Source organism: Ahaetulla prasina, chromosome 2, assembly GCF_028640845.1.
Source record: "Ahaetulla prasina isolate Xishuangbanna chromosome 2, ASM2864084v1, whole genome shotgun sequence".
Lineage (NCBI taxonomy): Eukaryota > Metazoa > Chordata > Lepidosauria > Squamata > Colubridae > Ahaetulla > Ahaetulla prasina.
The window spans coordinates 181,643,329-181,660,252 of record NC_080540.1 but is presented as its reverse complement, the minus strand read 5'-3'; the positions used below and the strand labels follow the sequence as shown (position 1 = coordinate 181,660,252).

The 16,924-nt window shown below is 39.9% G+C and overlaps 1 protein-coding gene across 2 annotated transcripts in view; it reads left to right on the top strand.

Moving 5' to 3' along the window:
* The window catches only part of LOC131190046 (uncharacterized), a 27,585-nt gene extending 10,661 nt beyond the window's left edge, over positions 1 to 16,924 (top strand). For both annotated transcript variants that reach the window (XM_058166909.1, XM_058166908.1), the window contains 7 exons: positions 5,822 to 5,899; positions 10,246 to 10,302; positions 11,876 to 11,935; positions 12,933 to 12,997; positions 13,576 to 13,657; positions 14,919 to 14,977; positions 15,746 to 16,924. In XM_058166909.1, coding sequence (XP_058022892.1) covers positions 5,822 to 5,899; positions 10,246 to 10,302; positions 11,876 to 11,935; positions 12,933 to 12,997; positions 13,576 to 13,657; positions 14,919 to 14,977; positions 15,746 to 15,935 — 591 coding nt within the window. In that variant the 3' untranslated portion in view covers positions 15,936 to 16,924. The remainder of the gene's footprint in view (positions 1 to 5,821; positions 5,900 to 10,245; positions 10,303 to 11,875; positions 11,936 to 12,932; positions 12,998 to 13,575; positions 13,658 to 14,918; positions 14,978 to 15,745) is intronic.

Below are 16,924 nucleotides of genomic sequence, written 5' to 3'. Positions count from 1 at the left end.
ATGTTGCTTATCTAGCAGTATTTCACAGTTGTGATTACATAATTAATGGTGATAAGCACATACAGAACAGAACAGAATTTTTTATTGGCCAAGTGTGATTGGACACACAAGGAATTTGTCTTAGTGCATCTGCTCTCAGTGTACATAAAAGAAAAGATCATCAAGAATTCTAAGGTACAAACTTAATGATAGTCATAGGATACATAGGGTATATAGGAATTGTATGACATTATAAATCTAATCTGGCTTCAAACATAGTTCAAATAAATCTGAAAATTCAGATCAGAAGAGCTAACACAGTAGTATAGTCTGACTAAATGATCAGCTACAGGAGCTAGATTTATTTATTTATTTATTTTTATTCAAAAAGTTTTACAAAAATTTTTTCCCCCTTTCCCCCCTCCCCTCCTTCACAACCCCTCCCCGACTTCCCGGAACGGGCACAAGGTATAGTTAAAAATAAAACAAACATATGCTAAAAAATTTTCATCCCAACTTAATTATACCCCTACAAACATCAATTCCTAACTTCCCCCAAAAACAATCAAGAATAATACATCATAATCATTCAAAAACAGTCTGATAACTCTTAGTCTGATATCTACGTTGAATATAGTCAATCCATTTTTTCCATTCCTTTAAGTATCTTTCTTGCGTATTGTCTTTCAAAAAGGCTGATATCTTCGCCATCTCAGCCAAATTGGCAACCTTCAATATCCATTCTTCTATTGTAGGTACTTCTTTTTTCTTCCAGTATTGTCCTATTAATAATCTTGCTGCTGTTATTAGATTTAAAATCAATTTAGTCTCAATTACTGTACAATCCGTAATAATTCCCAACAGAAAAAATTGCGGCAGGAACTTTATCTTCTTTTTCAAAACATTTTGTAAAATCCACCAAATTTTTATCCAAAAGGCCTTTATGTCCTTACAAGTCCACCAAATGTGAAAATATGTAGCGTCATCACAATTACATCTCCAACATTTTGCTTGCATATCTGGATACATACACGATAATTTTTTAGGATCTAAATGCCATCTATAAAACATTTTATAAAAATTTTCCCTCAGATTCTGTGCCTGCGTGAATTTAACATTTCTAACCCAAATTTTTTCCCAAGTTTCCAATAATATTGGCTCCTGAAAATTTTGTGCCCACTTTATCATACAGTCCTTTACCAAGTCCCTTTCAGAATCTATTTCAAGTAACACATTATACAATCTCTTTATATGCTCCTGAGACTGATTTCTAATTTGCTTTACCAAATTTCCCTCGTTCTGCTCTATACCAATTTTCTGATCTTCCTTCCATCTAGCACGTAGTTGCTCATATTGAAACCAAGTATAATTTTTCCCTTCCTCTTTTAATACGTGCAGAGATTTTAATTGCAAATTACCTCCTTCAGTATACAAAAGATCTTTATATGTAATCATTTCCTGATTCTGTTCTATATTTATATTCTCTATTGTATGTCTAGGACTTGCCCATATAGGAACCTTATAATTTAGTTTATAAGAGTATTTTTTCCAAACACGCAGAAGAGCAGTTCTTAGCACATGATTTTTAAAGGCCTTATCCACTTTTTTGTCATAAATTAGATATGCATGCCATCCATATAACAAATCATAACCTTCTATATTCAAAATTCTTTCCTCTGTTAAATTAAACCAATCACTTATTGCAGAGAGAGCAGCTGCTTCATAGTATAATTTAAAATTAGGCATTTTTAAACCTCCCCTTTCCCGAGAATCTTGAATTATTTTCATTTTAACCCTAGCTTTTTTACCTTCCCATATAAATTTATTAATTCCCTTCTGCCATTCCTCAAGATTCTTATCTTTCTTAATTATTGGTATCATTTGAAAGAGGAATAAAAATCTAGGTAAAACATTCATTTTAATAGCAGCAATTCTACCCAGCAAAGATAATTGCAATTTTTCCAAACAATCAACTCCTTCTGAACTTTTGCCATAAAACCTCATAGTTATTCTTATACAATTTCACATTTGATGACGTAATATAAACCCTAAGTACTTAACCTTCTTTACAATTTCAAATCCTGTTACTTCCTCTAGTTTTTCTTTCTGTTGTCTGGCCATATTTTTATTATCACTTTTGTCTTTTCTGATTTACCTTAAACCCTGAGACATTCCCATATTGATCAATTATTTCCAACAAAGATTTACTAGAATTTATAGGGTTTGTTAAAGTAATCACCAAATCATCTGCAAAAGCTCTTAACTTATATTCATGTTGTCTAACTCTAATTCCTCTATCTCCTTTACTTCTCGTATTTTATCCAATAATGGTTCTAGAGTTAAAATAAACAATAATGGTGATAAAGGACATCCCTGTCTTGTTCCTTTCGCAATCTTAAAAGGTTCTGTTAAGCTACCATTGATTATAATCTGTGCTGTTTGCTCTCCATAAATTGCCCTAATTATTCTTAAAAAACCATCTCCAAATTGCATCTTTTCTATTAATTTAAATAAAAAATCCCAATGCAATCGATCAAAAGCTTTCTCTGCATCGAGAAAGATAAATGCTGCTGGAATAAAATTTTTCTTTTCTAAGTACTCCAGTAAATTAACAATCTGCCTAACATTATTCCTCATCTGTCTCCCTTTTATAAATCCAGATTGATCATTATGAATTCTTCGCTGCAGAATCAACATTAATCTATTAGCTATTATTTTAACAAAAATCTTATAATCATTATTTAAAAGTGAGATTGGCCTATAGTTCCCAGGTTTAGAACAATCCTGTTCCTCTTTGGTATCAATGAAATAAAAGAGGTTCTCCATGAGGGGGGAATTCCCCCTCCTAGTTGTATCTGATTAAATAATTCCTTAAGTGGACCTAACATCTCATCCTGTAAATTCCTATAATAACTAACTGTGAGCCCATCCGTACCAGGAGTTTTCCCCATTTTTAATTGTTTAATTACCAAAATAATTTCTTCAGAGGTTATAGGCCGATTCAGTTCATCCGTTTGTTCTAAAGTTAAATTTTTAACCTTATATTCCTTCAAATAATTATCAATATCCCTATTCAATATATTATCTTTAAGATATAAATTTGTATAATATTCTAAAAAAGCTTTTTTAATTTTATCCTGTTGATATCTCTCTTTACCTTTATATTCTATTTTTTCTATAGTACGTTGTTTTTGTCTTTTCCTTAAGGTGTATGCTAACCACCTACCAGGTCTATTTGCATTACAAAAAGTATTATGTTTGGCATATTGTATATTTGTTGCCACCTGATCAGCCATTATCATATTAAATTGATTCTGTAGTAACTTTATTGCATCTTTAAGTTTTTGATCATGTGGTTATGTATTAATAATTGTTGTTTCTTATAAATTTCCTCTTCTAGATACCTCGCTGTCTTTGTTGCTTATTTCTCTGTCTATTATTAATATATATTAATACACCTCTCATAAAAGCTTTACTGGCATCCCAAACCATTTCTATCGATGTTTCGTTATTCAAATTATAATCAAAAAATTCTTTCATCTGCTTTTTACATTGATTTACATTATCCTGATATCTAAACAAATTTTCATTTAATCTCCAAGTTCTTCTACCTTCTTTTCCATATTGCAATTCCATCCAAACAGGACTATGATCAGACAAACATCTTGGAAATATCTTAGTTTTCTTCACCCTAAAAAGCAAATCATTAGAAATTAAAATAAAATCAATACGTGAGAAGGATTGATGCCTATCAGAGAAAAAAGTATAGTCTCTTTCCTCCAAATTCCGCAATCTCCATACATCTCTCAACTCGAAATCTTCTATCATGTCAAAAAAGGATTTAGGCAACTTTGCGTGTGCAGGTATCTTCTTAGAAGAAATTCTCTTGTCCTTTCGTGTATCTATTACTCCATTCCAATCTCCCAACATAATGCACGATTTATAATCCCATAGAATCAACTTATCATATAACATTCTATAAAAATTTTCTTGTTGCTGATTGGGTGCATATATACCAAACAAGAGAGTCCTTTTTGTTTCTATTGTAAGTTCAATAGCAATATATCTTCCGTGAGTATCTGCCTCTATTAACTTGGCTGGTATATCTTTTCTCAAATAAACCACTATGCCATGTTTTTTCTCCAAAGCTGAAGCAACAAAATGTTTACCTAACTTTGAGTTTATTAAGTACTTTTGATCTGATAATTTAATATGCGTTTCTTGTAAGCAAATCACATCATTTTTAAATTGTCTCAAATAATGAAATATTTTTCTTCTCTTCTGAGCTGAATTCAAACCATTGACATTCCAAGTCAAGATTTTATTTGCCATTAGTGGCCTGCTGAAGCTTTTGAGCGATCAGCTGAAGATCGTCCTCCCGTATCTTCGGCCGTGCTCCTCCCACCGCTTCTGTAGCAGAATCCTGAACTTTACTTTGAGTTTGTTGCTCCTTTTCTTTACGCTTAAGGGCTCCCCTCGTCAGTCTTTGTTCTTGTGGTTGTTCCTCAGATGGTAACATCACTGGAATCACCTCAGCTTCCACACCCATTTGAGTCTCTTGAATTCTTTTTCCTATTATTTCTACTTCAAGTTTCAGCACGGTGGAAAGAAAATCTTTGGCCTTAAGCACTGTGTCAATACGATATCTTCTTCCTTGATAATACACTGTCAAACCAACTGGAACCTCCCATCTAAATTGAATCTGGTATTTCTTAAGTTCTTGTGTAAAAAATGTAAAATCCTTTCTATCCCTTAACATCTTGGGAGGAATCTCTTTCAAGACCTTCAGCTCCTGTTCTCCTATTTTCAAGTTTTTCTGAAAAGCAACTTGCAAAATTTGATTCCTCACTGTTCTTTTCAAAAAATAAACCACAATGTCTCTAGGAAGTTTCTTTTGCCTAGCAATCCAGGAATTAACTCTATAAATTTTGTCAATTTGATAAGCAACCTCTTGTGGATCAAGTTCAATAAGTTCAGCCAGAGCTTCTGATAAAAATTTTTTTAAATCTTCCCCTTTCTCCTCATTCAAGCCCATAATTCTCAGAGCTCCTTCCATCATTCTATACTGCATCACCACCACTTGATCTTCATTTTTGTCCAATTTGATTTGCATTCCTCCCATTCTATTTTCTATTTGCTGATTTGACTGAGCAATTTCTTGCACCTCCTCCTCCACCACCTCCAGTCTTTTTGCCAAACCTTGAAAAGCCATCAAAATATCTTCTCTTATTTTTTTATTATTCTCTTTTATTTCTTCTCTTATTTTCTCATTATTATCCATAATCTCCTTAAACCTTTCTTCAAACACTTTCCCTTGCTCTTTAATCAAATCTTCTAAAGCTGGTTCAGAACCCCTAGGAGCTAGATTTATAAAGATAAGGTTAAATTTCCTGTCTTATGTAGGATTCGGGATCTTTGCTGAGTTCAGAAATCTGGAAAATCTCTTTCCAACCACAGCTGTTCTTATTCTTCCAAACCATATTTAGTTGGACGCAGGTTGGGCACCTCTGCTTCATAGGGATCCTTTTCTGAAATAAATGGGGGAACAGGCGTATGAACATAGCAGGAATTGTCTTTGATACGAGATACTTCATTGATACGAGATACTTCATTTGCTAATTCTTCAGAAAGTGAAAGCCTCAGCAGATGCAAAAGACATATTAATCTAGGAGAATCTGTTCTTGGTCATCTCTCTGAGAGGGCAGGCTGATGTGGAAATGTATGCAAGATCAAACAAGAAACCAGTATCCTTCTTCCTACAATAGTAACTATCTATCTGTGAGCCCACATAACAGCACTGCCTTCTTCCCAGCTGAGAAAACTTTGGATTCTTTACATACAGGTCTTCAAGCAACAGCTGGATGAGCAGTCCAACAAAGATGTTCTGGAGGAACTCAGATCAGAAGGCAATGAATTGAAGGTAACTTTCACATTCTTTATATATTTGTTCTAAGGACCTACTAGACTAGGAAATCAATACAATTAATGAAAAAATGATCACAGAATTTGATAGTAGTGTAATAGAAATTCTAAGCATTGATTTGTTATCTTGTGTACTTACTTAATGCACACACACACACACACACACACTTACTTGCTGCAGTTCTTCTTTGAGTAACCGTCCCTTCTCTTTCACAAGAGAAGATCCACTTTGCAAGTTATATACTTATGTGTTTATTTATTATGCCATATGATACAGCTGCCAGATTTATTAAGACAATGGTAAGATTTTCATATGCAGCAGGTTATTAAATTAATAGTGTTCTATTGCTGCCCCTTTCCCTACAACTAGATGCTGTAGCTCTTGGGCAGTGAACAGCATGGGAAATAAGAAATCTGCTAATTCCTCTTCTGTTCTTTTCCAGGAAGTGGGGAAAATCTGAATGGAGATAGGAGAACTCTGTATGTCTCCTCGTGGGAAGGGAGAAAAGAATGAGCTTTCTTGAGCATGGAAGAGTTCTCTGAGCAGCAATATTGTGCCCATAGTTGGTTCCCTTCTGCTTTTCAAAGTATAATAATGGAAAATGTCCCTACTAGGAATATATAAAGTTTAAAAGACACCTCTTTCTGATTAAGCTTTGAAGCAAAACTGCATAGCCCCTGCTTCTACGCACTGGAGAGGCTGCCCTCTTTTGCTGCTTTCTAAGAATGTAGTCCCTGGGCATTTCCTTATGAGCTGTCAATCAAGTCCAAGAGATGTGCACCTCAGTGCTTTGAAAAGTAGGGTGAAGCACTGAGGCAGAATACATTACAATACATTAAAATGTGTTGTTGAGGTGGAACATTTTTGCAAAGTACAATGTTTAGTAGGGCAATTAGAGCTACTAGTAAAAAAAATCTGTCCATGTTTTCATGTGGATATGGCGGAAGTGGGGGCTCATATCATTCTATGGGGGCGCGTGCTCGATGTTTGCAGGCGGTCGCGCGCCCCGAGCCCTCAGACTTCCCCCGTTCCCCGGATGGTCAAGACCCTCAGAGCCCGGGCCTTCGGCTGATGTTGTGCAACGCACGGTCCGTGGCCAATAAGGCCCCCCTAATTTATGACCCTATCCAGGGGGGTGCCGCGGACCTTATGGGCGTTACGGAGACCTGGTTGGGCGCAGAAGGGGGCGTGCCCCTTGTTCAAATGTGCCCGCCGGGTTTCCGAGCATTCCATCAGCCGAGGGCCCAGGGTAGGGGTGGAGGGGTGGCGGTTGTGATTAGAGAGAGTCTGGAGCCGAGGGAGACCACTGTACCTCAGATTGCCGGGTGTGAATCCCTCTTTGTGAGGTGGGGTCATAGATGTCAGATGGGCTTGTTTGTCACGTACCTGGCTCCTTGCAGCGTGACAGCAGCCCTGCCCGAGCTCCTGGAGGTGCTTGCTGGAGTGGCGGTGGAGACCCCCAGACTTATAGTCATGGGGGACTTTAACTTGCCATCGACCGGCTTGTCATCTTCAGCTGCTCGGGAGTTCACGGCTTCCATGACGGCCTTGGACCTGACTCAAGTAGTTGATGGCCCTACTCACAGTGGGGGTGGCACCCTGGATTTGATTTTCATCTCTGGTCAGTGGTTGAAGGATCTGGACTTGAGGGATTTAGTCATTGAGCCTTTGTCATGGTCAGATCACTTCCTCCTTCGCCTAGACTTTCAGACCGCCACTCAACACCGCAGGGAGACGGAACCAATACGTTGGTTCCGTCCCAGGCGCCTGATGGACCCGGAGAGGTTCCAGACGGAGCTTGGGCCGTTTCCTGAGGGTCTGCCTCACGGCTCGGCCGAGGAACTTGTCGCAGCTTGGGAACGAGCCGCGGCGGGGGCCTTGGATCGTGTCGTGCCTTTGCGGCCTCTGACCCGGCGTAGGTCTCAACCAGCTCCCTGGTATTCAGAGGAGCTGAGGGAGATGAAACGCCGGAGAAGACGCCTAGAGAGTTCCTGGAGGTCCAGTCATTCGGAGGCTGATCGGACACTAGTTAGGTCCTATACTAGGGCCTACCTAGTGGCAATGGGGGAAGCGAGACGTTGCTACGTCTCCTCCCTCATTGCGTCGGCAGATAACCACCCGGCCGCCCTGTTTCAGGTAACTCGCTCTCTCCTTCAACAGGGAGAGCGGGATGACCCGTTGCAGGGACGTGCTGAGGAGTTTAGTGGTTATCTATACGACAAAATCGTTCAGCTTTGGGACGGTCTGGACCAAAATTGGGTAGATCCGGGTGGGATGTCTGAGAGCCGTCTTGTTGAGGTTGTTTGGGATGAGTTTGACCTTGTGGCTCCCGAGGACATGGACAGGCTACTGGGTAGGTTGAATGCCACCACATGTTTACTGGACCCGTGTCCCTCCTGGTTGGTGCTGGCCGCACAGGATGTGACACGAGGCTGGCTCCAGGGGCTTACAAATGCTTCTTTGTTGGAGGGGGTCTTTCTGGCCGCCTTGAAAGAGGCGGTGGTGAAGCCTCTCCTCAAGAAGCCTTCCCTGGACCCAGCTGTGTTAGGTAATTATCGTCCGGTCTCCAATCCCGCATGGCGAAGGTTGTAGAGAGTGTGGTGGCATGTCAGCTTCCCCGGTACCTGGAGGAAACCGTCTATCTAGACCCGTTCCAGTCCGGTTTCCGGCCCGGTTACAGCACTGAGACGGCTTTGGTCGCGTTGGTGGATGATCTCTGGAGGGCCAGGGATAGGGGTTATTCCTCTGCCTTGGTCCTATTAGACCTCTCAGCGGCTTTTGATACCATCGACCATGGTATCCTGCTGCACCGGTTGGAGGGATTGGGAGTGGGAGGCACCGTTTATCAGTGGTTCTCCTCCTATCTCTCTGATCGGTCGCAGACGGTGTTGACGGGGGGGCAGAGGTCGGCCCGAGCGCCTCACTTGTGGGGTGCCTCAGGGTCGATTCTCTCGCCTCTTGTTCAACATCTATATGAAGCCGCTGGGTGAGATCATCAGTGGTTTCGGTGTGAGGTACCAGCTGTACGCTGACGACACTCAGCTGTACTTTTCCACACCGGACCACCCCAACGAAGCTATCGAGGTGTTGTCCCGGTGTCTGGAAGCCGTACGGGTCTGGATGGGGAGAAACAGGCTCAAGCTCAATCCCTCCAAGACGGAGTGGCTGTGGGTGCCGGCATCCCGGTACAGTCAGCTGCAGCCTCGGCTGACTGTTGGGGGCGAGTCATTGGCCCCAATGGAGAGGGTACGCAACTTGGGCGTTCTCCTGGATGGACGGCTGTCTTTTGAAGACCACTTGATGGCCGTCTCCAGGAGAGCCTTTCACCAGGTTCGCCTGGTTCGCCAGTTGCGTCCCTTTCTAGACCGGGATGCCTTATGCACGGTCACTCATGCTCTCGTGACATCTCGCCTGGACTACTGCAATGCTCTCTACATGGGGCTCCCCTTGAGGAGCACCTGGAGACTCCAGGTAGTTCAGAATGCGGCTGCGCGGGTGATAGAGGGAGCCCCTCGTGGCTCCCATGTAACACCCCTCCTGCGCAGACTGCACTGGCTGCCTGTGGTTTTCCGGGTGCACTTCAAGGTTTTGGTAATGATCTTCAAAGCGCTCGATGGCATAGGTCTGGGTTACTTACGGGACCGTCTACTGCCACCGAATGCCTCCCACCGGCCCGTGCGCTCTCACAGGGAGGGACTCCTCAGGGTGCCGTGGCCAGGCAGTGCCGACTGGCGACGCCCAGGGGAAGGGCCTTTTCTGTGGGGGCTCCCACCCTCTGGAACGAGCTTCCCCCAGGACTTCGTCAACTTCCTGACCTTCGAACCTTCCACCGCGAGCTTAAGACACATCTATTCATTTGCGCAGGACTGGACTAGATTTTTTAAATTTTTAAATGTCTAAATTTTAGATTTGGTTTTAAATTGGGTTTTATTGTTTATATGTCTATTTTAAATTTTGGCCTATATAATAAGTTTTTTAGATTAATGTTTTACTTTGTATATTTATGTGTTTTTTATATGGCTGTACACCGCCCTGAGTCCCTAGGGAGATAGGGCGGTATAAAAGTATGAATAAATAAATAAATAAAAATAAAAATAAAATAAAATGTGTGAAGAAATTGAATGCATTCTTGTTGTTCTGAGAATATAGTTTCTCACCAGCTTACTCACTTGTGGAAGACAAAAGAGAACTACTGTATTGAAACTAGAGCTCCACAATTGTGCCCCAGGTTTGGGACAGAAATAATCTTGGATACTCAAGATATAGTTGTGACTGTGTTTTTGCATTTGAAGACTGGAAGTTGCTGCAGCTATATTATTATATTTTTTTCTCCACCAACATAGAGGCAGTTGTTTGAATGGGAAGCTCAGTGGCAGACAAAATATGACAGGATCAGGCAGGTAAATCAATTATATTTCTGGTTTCAAAGCTCCTGTTTTGTTTTGTTTTTATGGCAAACAAAGTACTCAAGGGTCTTTGGCTGAGAAAAGTGAGTCAAGGCAGGGTGATTTTTTCCCCCAGGTCTCTTTTGTCAAAGTTCAAAATCTATGTATGTTATTCAGCAGATAGAGTTATTGTTCAATAGTTATCTCAGCTGCTACTTACTGGATCCTTCCAGTTATACTTTAATTTGAGAGATACATAATTGCTTAGAAGCAGCTTTTAAGACTAAAAGGTCCATTTATTCATAATCAAACTAGCATTATGGAAATATTGAATATAAGAATTAGAGAGAAAGGCTCTGATAGTATATAATATTGACCTCACCCCATTCCTAAGAGGACCATAAGGGGCGTGCATAAGAGCACAAACGTGCCTACCGTTCCTGTCCTATTGATTTTCTTTTTCTTCTTCTTATATATATATATATAAATGCTTATACCTCCTAATATTTACTTATATATATGTTTATATACTATATAATCTTTTGTATGATACCTATATATATATTGTTGTGACAAAATAAATAAAATAAAATAAAATAAAATAAAATAAAATAAAATAAAATAAAATAAAATAAAATAAAATAAAATAAAATAAATAAATATTAATTTCCCACAAAACTCAGCCAGGTGCTTCTGGGAAGTCCCCAAATATTAATGTAATAGTTTCTTCCATTGCTTTTTCCCAGAAATAGGCACGGGGTGGCCTACTGCATCCCATACTGAAACACTATATAGCCATTACAACTAATTGCTAGTATCCGCCCAGCCAGCCCAGCTCCTTTGAAGTTCATTCAAAGCAGTCCAAGTTTGTAACTATCACTGCCTTATCTTCTGATTTCCTCTCCATCTTCAACATTTAGGCTTACCAGATCATTCTGAATTCTAGAATTATGAAATAAACAATATATACCTTCCTCCCCTCTGTTCACTGTTCATTATGCACTCTCCTTCAAACCCAAGAAAGACTGGGTGAAGCCTTTGTCCGCCTAATATCTGATCAACCTCCTCACTGTATGGAACAAGCTGCCATGATGTGGTTGAGTTCTTTTTTACCAGAAGTTGTTAAGCAGAGGCTGGATAGTCAGTGTCAGTGACATTTCTAGGGGAACCTGCACTGGGCAGAGGGCTGGACTATATAATTTCTAAAGTTCCTTCCAACTAAAAGATTCTATGGGAACAAAGCAAAATACAACTTTGATGAAAGAATAATGGAACATAAATATATGTTAATATATTTTCAAAACCTATACTTTTCAGTTACATATTTTTGCAAACTGATTAGTGGTTAGCTAAACATTTTAGTGTTTTGTATAATACCGTATATTAATGTTAAAGAAGTATAATACAACAAGCCTGTTCACAAAGCAATTGTAATTCTCCCTGTAGCTTGTAGAAGAGCAATTATATATTAATACTATGAGTTTTTAGCATGGAAGCACCTCCAAGTTCATACCCTCAAAGTATGCAAGGCTCATTTTTTTTTCTACATAGGAATAAAATAAAAGTCTTCTGATTTTTGGCATTTTAGAAACAGCAGCACATTGAGAAACTGAGCACGGTAATCCAAGGGCTGTCTCTGAAGAGCCAGGTATGACTCCCTTTAGGCCCAAACTTTCTTGCCTGCAACAGAGATGTCACATATATGAAGCTAACAGAATCTATGCAGGATCAAAGGGAATCACAAAGTAAAAGTGAACCAGCATTGAAACAAATGAGGCACTGCACTGTCTTCTAAAATAAGACATAGATTTAGAAAATGTACCCTGGAGAAGTGTGGTCCAAAAAAAGAGACAGCCAAGTTAGGCACTTCTCCTTTGGCTTGATGCAGAAGGTAGAAGGTTGGTGTAGAGAACTGGGAGAGAAGGCAACTAGGTGAACAAAAGCTTGCTGGGACAAACTCTGGTGACTCAGGCTTCCCAGGACATGGCTAGCAGCTCCAGAGTCACACAGTTCTGGGGCCAGTTGCCACCCCCCCAAGGCAGGGTGCAGGATGGCCAAAATACAGAAGGGGAGGGACACCAGTGGTGTTGGGAGTTGGAGCTTGTCCCTTACCTTACTGAGGCTCAGGGCTTGGAGGACCAAACCTGGAATGGCTTGAGTTGGAGTGGGTAGTTGCGTAAATACCTGCAATTCCTGTTTAATGACTGCAATGGGGAGTGCAGGGATTGCCATCATATGTTGAGGTGGTCATGTGACATCTTGTTTTATGATCACAGTGATGATGACAGCACCCAAGTGAGACCATAGTTTCGGACTACCAGTAGCTGCCACATCAATCTAAGTGCTGAAACAGTAGATAAAAGTTGAAGATTACGATGAAAATTGTGTCTGCCAAATTCCTAGAAAAATCCTCTCTTATCCTTGATTTCAGGTTTAGATTATCTTCAATTAGAATTAAATGTCCTATAATGAAATCCAATATAAAATATTGAGGATTAGAGATCTTCAAATTAATCTCTCTTCCTGTATCTTGCCATCTCAGGGCTTTCAAGAGAGTTGAAGCCTAGTTGAACTAGTGTAAAAAATTAAGATTAAAAAAATAAGAAAGCCTAAAGCAATGTTGTTTTCTTTCTAAATCAATGAAGGAGCTGCACCGACACATCACCTTCTTGGAAGACAATGTGATGGAAGTTCAACAGGAAATAGCACTGTAAGGATGACCTAATCAATCCTCTTAGTTGGCTATGATGATCAATTAATGACCTGAGCATCAAAGACTTAGACCAGATCTTGGCCAAAAATAGTATGGTCGCAATTTCTTGGACTTAGTTCCTCATCTGTAAAACAGGAATAGCAATAATATCCATTTGAGGGTATCTCAACAAACAGGTCTTCGGAATGTAAGGTTGAAATGAATAAAAACAGACAGACATCCCCCATATTTTTTTTAGATTTAACACATGTTCTCATTGAAAACATCCTGTGATAAAATTAGTATTGGAGTTTGCTATATTTGACAGTGGAATTGCATTTATTTGCAAGAAACATTGAGTTTTTGTGTGCGTGTGTGCATGCATAAGAGAAGAGATATTTTTGGAGACTTCAAACTTAGTTTAATTTAGACCTAGAAGGCAAGTTCATATTTTCCTATTGGGTAAAGCAAGAATAGATTACAGAGTTGCAAGTCACAAAATATTCTGTCCAAAGTTACATTCTCTCCTGTTCTGCTAGGCTTCTTATGCATAGGGAAAACACAGCCTGCCTTTTTACTACTGTGTTCTGTTTTAGTTTGCAGAAAGATGCACTGTCTGGAGAAATGGTGACCTCGGCAGGGGGCTTTCTTTGGGAGGAACAAGTGTGTGACCAGATGGTATGAAGTATGTGGTTGTGTGGTTGCAATTGTTCTTAACGCCACCCTCTTCCAAAAACAAAACTCTGGATGAGTTCGCCAGGGCCTTCTCCAACCAGTCCCCTGCCTTGAGATACTTCTGTATTTTCCTCTGACCAGTCAGTATGGAAGGGGCTGTAACACTGCATTCTCCTTGTTTTTTAAAACAACGATGGCACAGGATCATGATTTCAAGAGTGAAGAGCCAATGGAATAAAGCAAGAGTCTGTATCAATGGGAAGCCTAACATTCTGACATGCACACTATAAATGGGGGTTACAATGATTTTAAGTATATTGGAGGAGAGCTGGAAGTTAACACTTGTCCAAAAGGGTCTAGGACAATTTGCCACAACCAGCTCACCACAGCCAACTTGCCGCAGGATAACTCACCATGGGACAAGAGTTACATTCACATCAAAGAAATGGTGGAACAGAATAATTAAAGAAAGGATGCAAAAGGAAGGACAAAATGAAGTGTGAATGACAAAAATTAAAATACGTTTAAAAATTATTTTAAATAATTAAATTGAATTGTTGAGTTAACCCATGGCGAATTGGCTGTGGTTGAGTTGGCTGCTGCGAGTTGTCCCATTCCATGTCCACAAAACTGGCAACTGCACTTGATCACACAGCTGTAGAACCAGCCCAGGACAGCTGCCAATTCTATTTTTGGAGGGCCTTCATCTTTGTCACTTTTTTTTCTGCTTGATTCTTGCTTCTTAAAGGGGAAAGAAACTGTCAAAGGATACTCTTTGTTTGCACTCCACTACAGGTAGCCCTCAACTTATGACCACAATTGGGACTGCAAACAATGCAGTCATTGAGTCACCATGTGAGTGGACCTGATTTTACGACAGTTTTTGAATTGTGATCATTAAGTGAAACATGCAGTCATTAAGTGAACCCAGCTTCCCCAATTGACTTTGCTTGTCAGAAGCCTGCTGGGAAAGTTGCAAATAATGATCATGTGACCGCAAGACTGTACAACAAATGTAAATGCAAGCGATAGCCCAGTACCCAAACTGTAATCCTTTGATTGTGGGAGTGATGAGACAATTATAATTCTAAGGACGGATCATCACTTTTTCTATGGCAATCTTAACTTTGAAGTGTTGTTAAAAATGATTATAAGTTGAGGACTACCTGCATGCTCTGTTCTTTGAAATAAAGAACACTATGTTCTTAACAATGTACTTAGTGTAACTCTTGCATCTCACATTTTGTTTTTCTTATTCTCTCAGAAGAGACTTCCAAGTCTGGAACTATACAGAAGTACTTCCAAAGGATATTGCTCATCCATGTAAGTGACCAATGGACTATCAGAGATGATTTATTAACGTTTTAATATTTTGTACAATATTTTAACTGTACAAAACTGTACAATTAACTGACTGTAAGTTACCTAGAGTTGCCTTGGTAAGTTCGGTCGCATAGAAGTCTAAAAAAATAAACATGCAGGTACTGTAAAATACGTAGATGCAAAGCAGAAGAGTTGGAAGTGGGGGGGAATGGAAAAAAAGGAAAGGGCATTGGCTGTATTCACACAGCAAGCTTTAACCAGATTAGTAGAAAACCAAAAACTGAATTGCACTTTGTTTTCTCCCCACTACTGTGTTAGGTGTTTTCTGTACTTTAGCTTTAAGCTAGTAATCACTCCTGAATAAACCAGATGGAAATAAAGCTAGTTTTAAGAAATCCCATTCTGGATTTCAGTTCCTCCCACTGCTTTGGCTATGATTGTGGCCTGTTATTCTGATTGGTGATCCCACCCACCCTCTTTTAAACTTCTCCTGAATTGATTTTTTTAAAAAGACAATACTACGGCTTTACCATTTCTTCTATCCATTGGCTATAATTTAGAAGAAAGTGATGACTCTTCAATTTCACCTGGTTAACAAAATAAGATGGCACCTTCTTAGCATTATTCCAATGTTAAATCAATGACTTGTTAAAAAGAATGAAGACAAAGTCAGTCCACCTTTTCATTGTTCCACCAGGAACCATCAGCTGTATTTGATCCTGTTCTTGTGCCATTGTTTACATGCCATTCTTTCCCTTTTTTGTGCAGCTCTTTCCCACGTCCAACTCTCCAGGCTGCCTGGAGGCTGCTGTGGGCCTCAGCCAAAGTCCTGCTTCTGATCCTGCTGTTAGCTCTGCCTCTCCATTTCTTTCATGGCGGGTTCTCCAGGCAGCCATGCTTGGAGCTGCACTCAACACCCCTGCTCTACGTCCAGCCCAAGCGCTTGTTTCCCCTTTAGCTTCTTGAAGGCACTTATGCACCCATCATTAATGACCTTTAATAAAACTGAATAACAATCACTACAAGTTTCTGTTTACCTGAAATTGGAACCAGATTGGATGTTTATTGTGCAACTTTCCTTTATGATGTGGTTGTTGTTGTTTTTCATTTACAGTAGCCAGACTAGAGTATCTGGTCTCAACTTGGAATCACAACTTTATTATTATGGTTCGTCGCACAGTCAGCCAGATATTCAGACTGGGTTTGGCATTTTTGTCTACCTATTGAATCCTTTCCAAGGACCTGGGATAGGCAGATGCGGATGTTTGATGGTGTTCCAGATATTGTCACAGGATGGAAGCTCTTCCGAGTAAAGCTGCCTTTTGCAATTGACTGATGGCGATTGCAAAAGGCCAATGGTTGTTCTTGTTATTATTATTATTTAATCTTCAATTTGATTCATAGTCTGGGACTGGTAAAAACATAACAATTCAAGTACTAATCAAGGAGCTAAGAACTGTTAGGGTAGTGTCTGATTATATAACCAATTCTGAGTAAGGTTTTTTTTTTGCGATATCAGAATATTCAGTTCTGATAAGTTCAAAATTGCCAAGTGTCAGCCTCCACTCCACTCTTCATTTACTTTTAAATGATTATATCAGTAGATAGAATGTAAAATGTTTATTTCTGTATTATAAACTCTTAAGAACATAAGATGTATCATACCACCGTCCGGGGTAAGGGAAAGGAGCTTATTAGTAGTGTCGGCTGACATAACAGGGAGGAGGGATGATTAATGATTGAGTGTTATCAGCGCGCGCTTTTCTAACCGACACTGCATTCCTGAGTTGACTGACATCCGGAGACCTGTGGAAGAAGATTACCACGAGGGGCCGTGAAGGAGTTGGCATTGGACCAGACCAGCCTGACCTCCTGGAGGAGGAGGGACAATTGGGGGGATATGTTATGTTTGCCATATTTTGTCTCAGTTCCAGCTTTGCTTGGTTG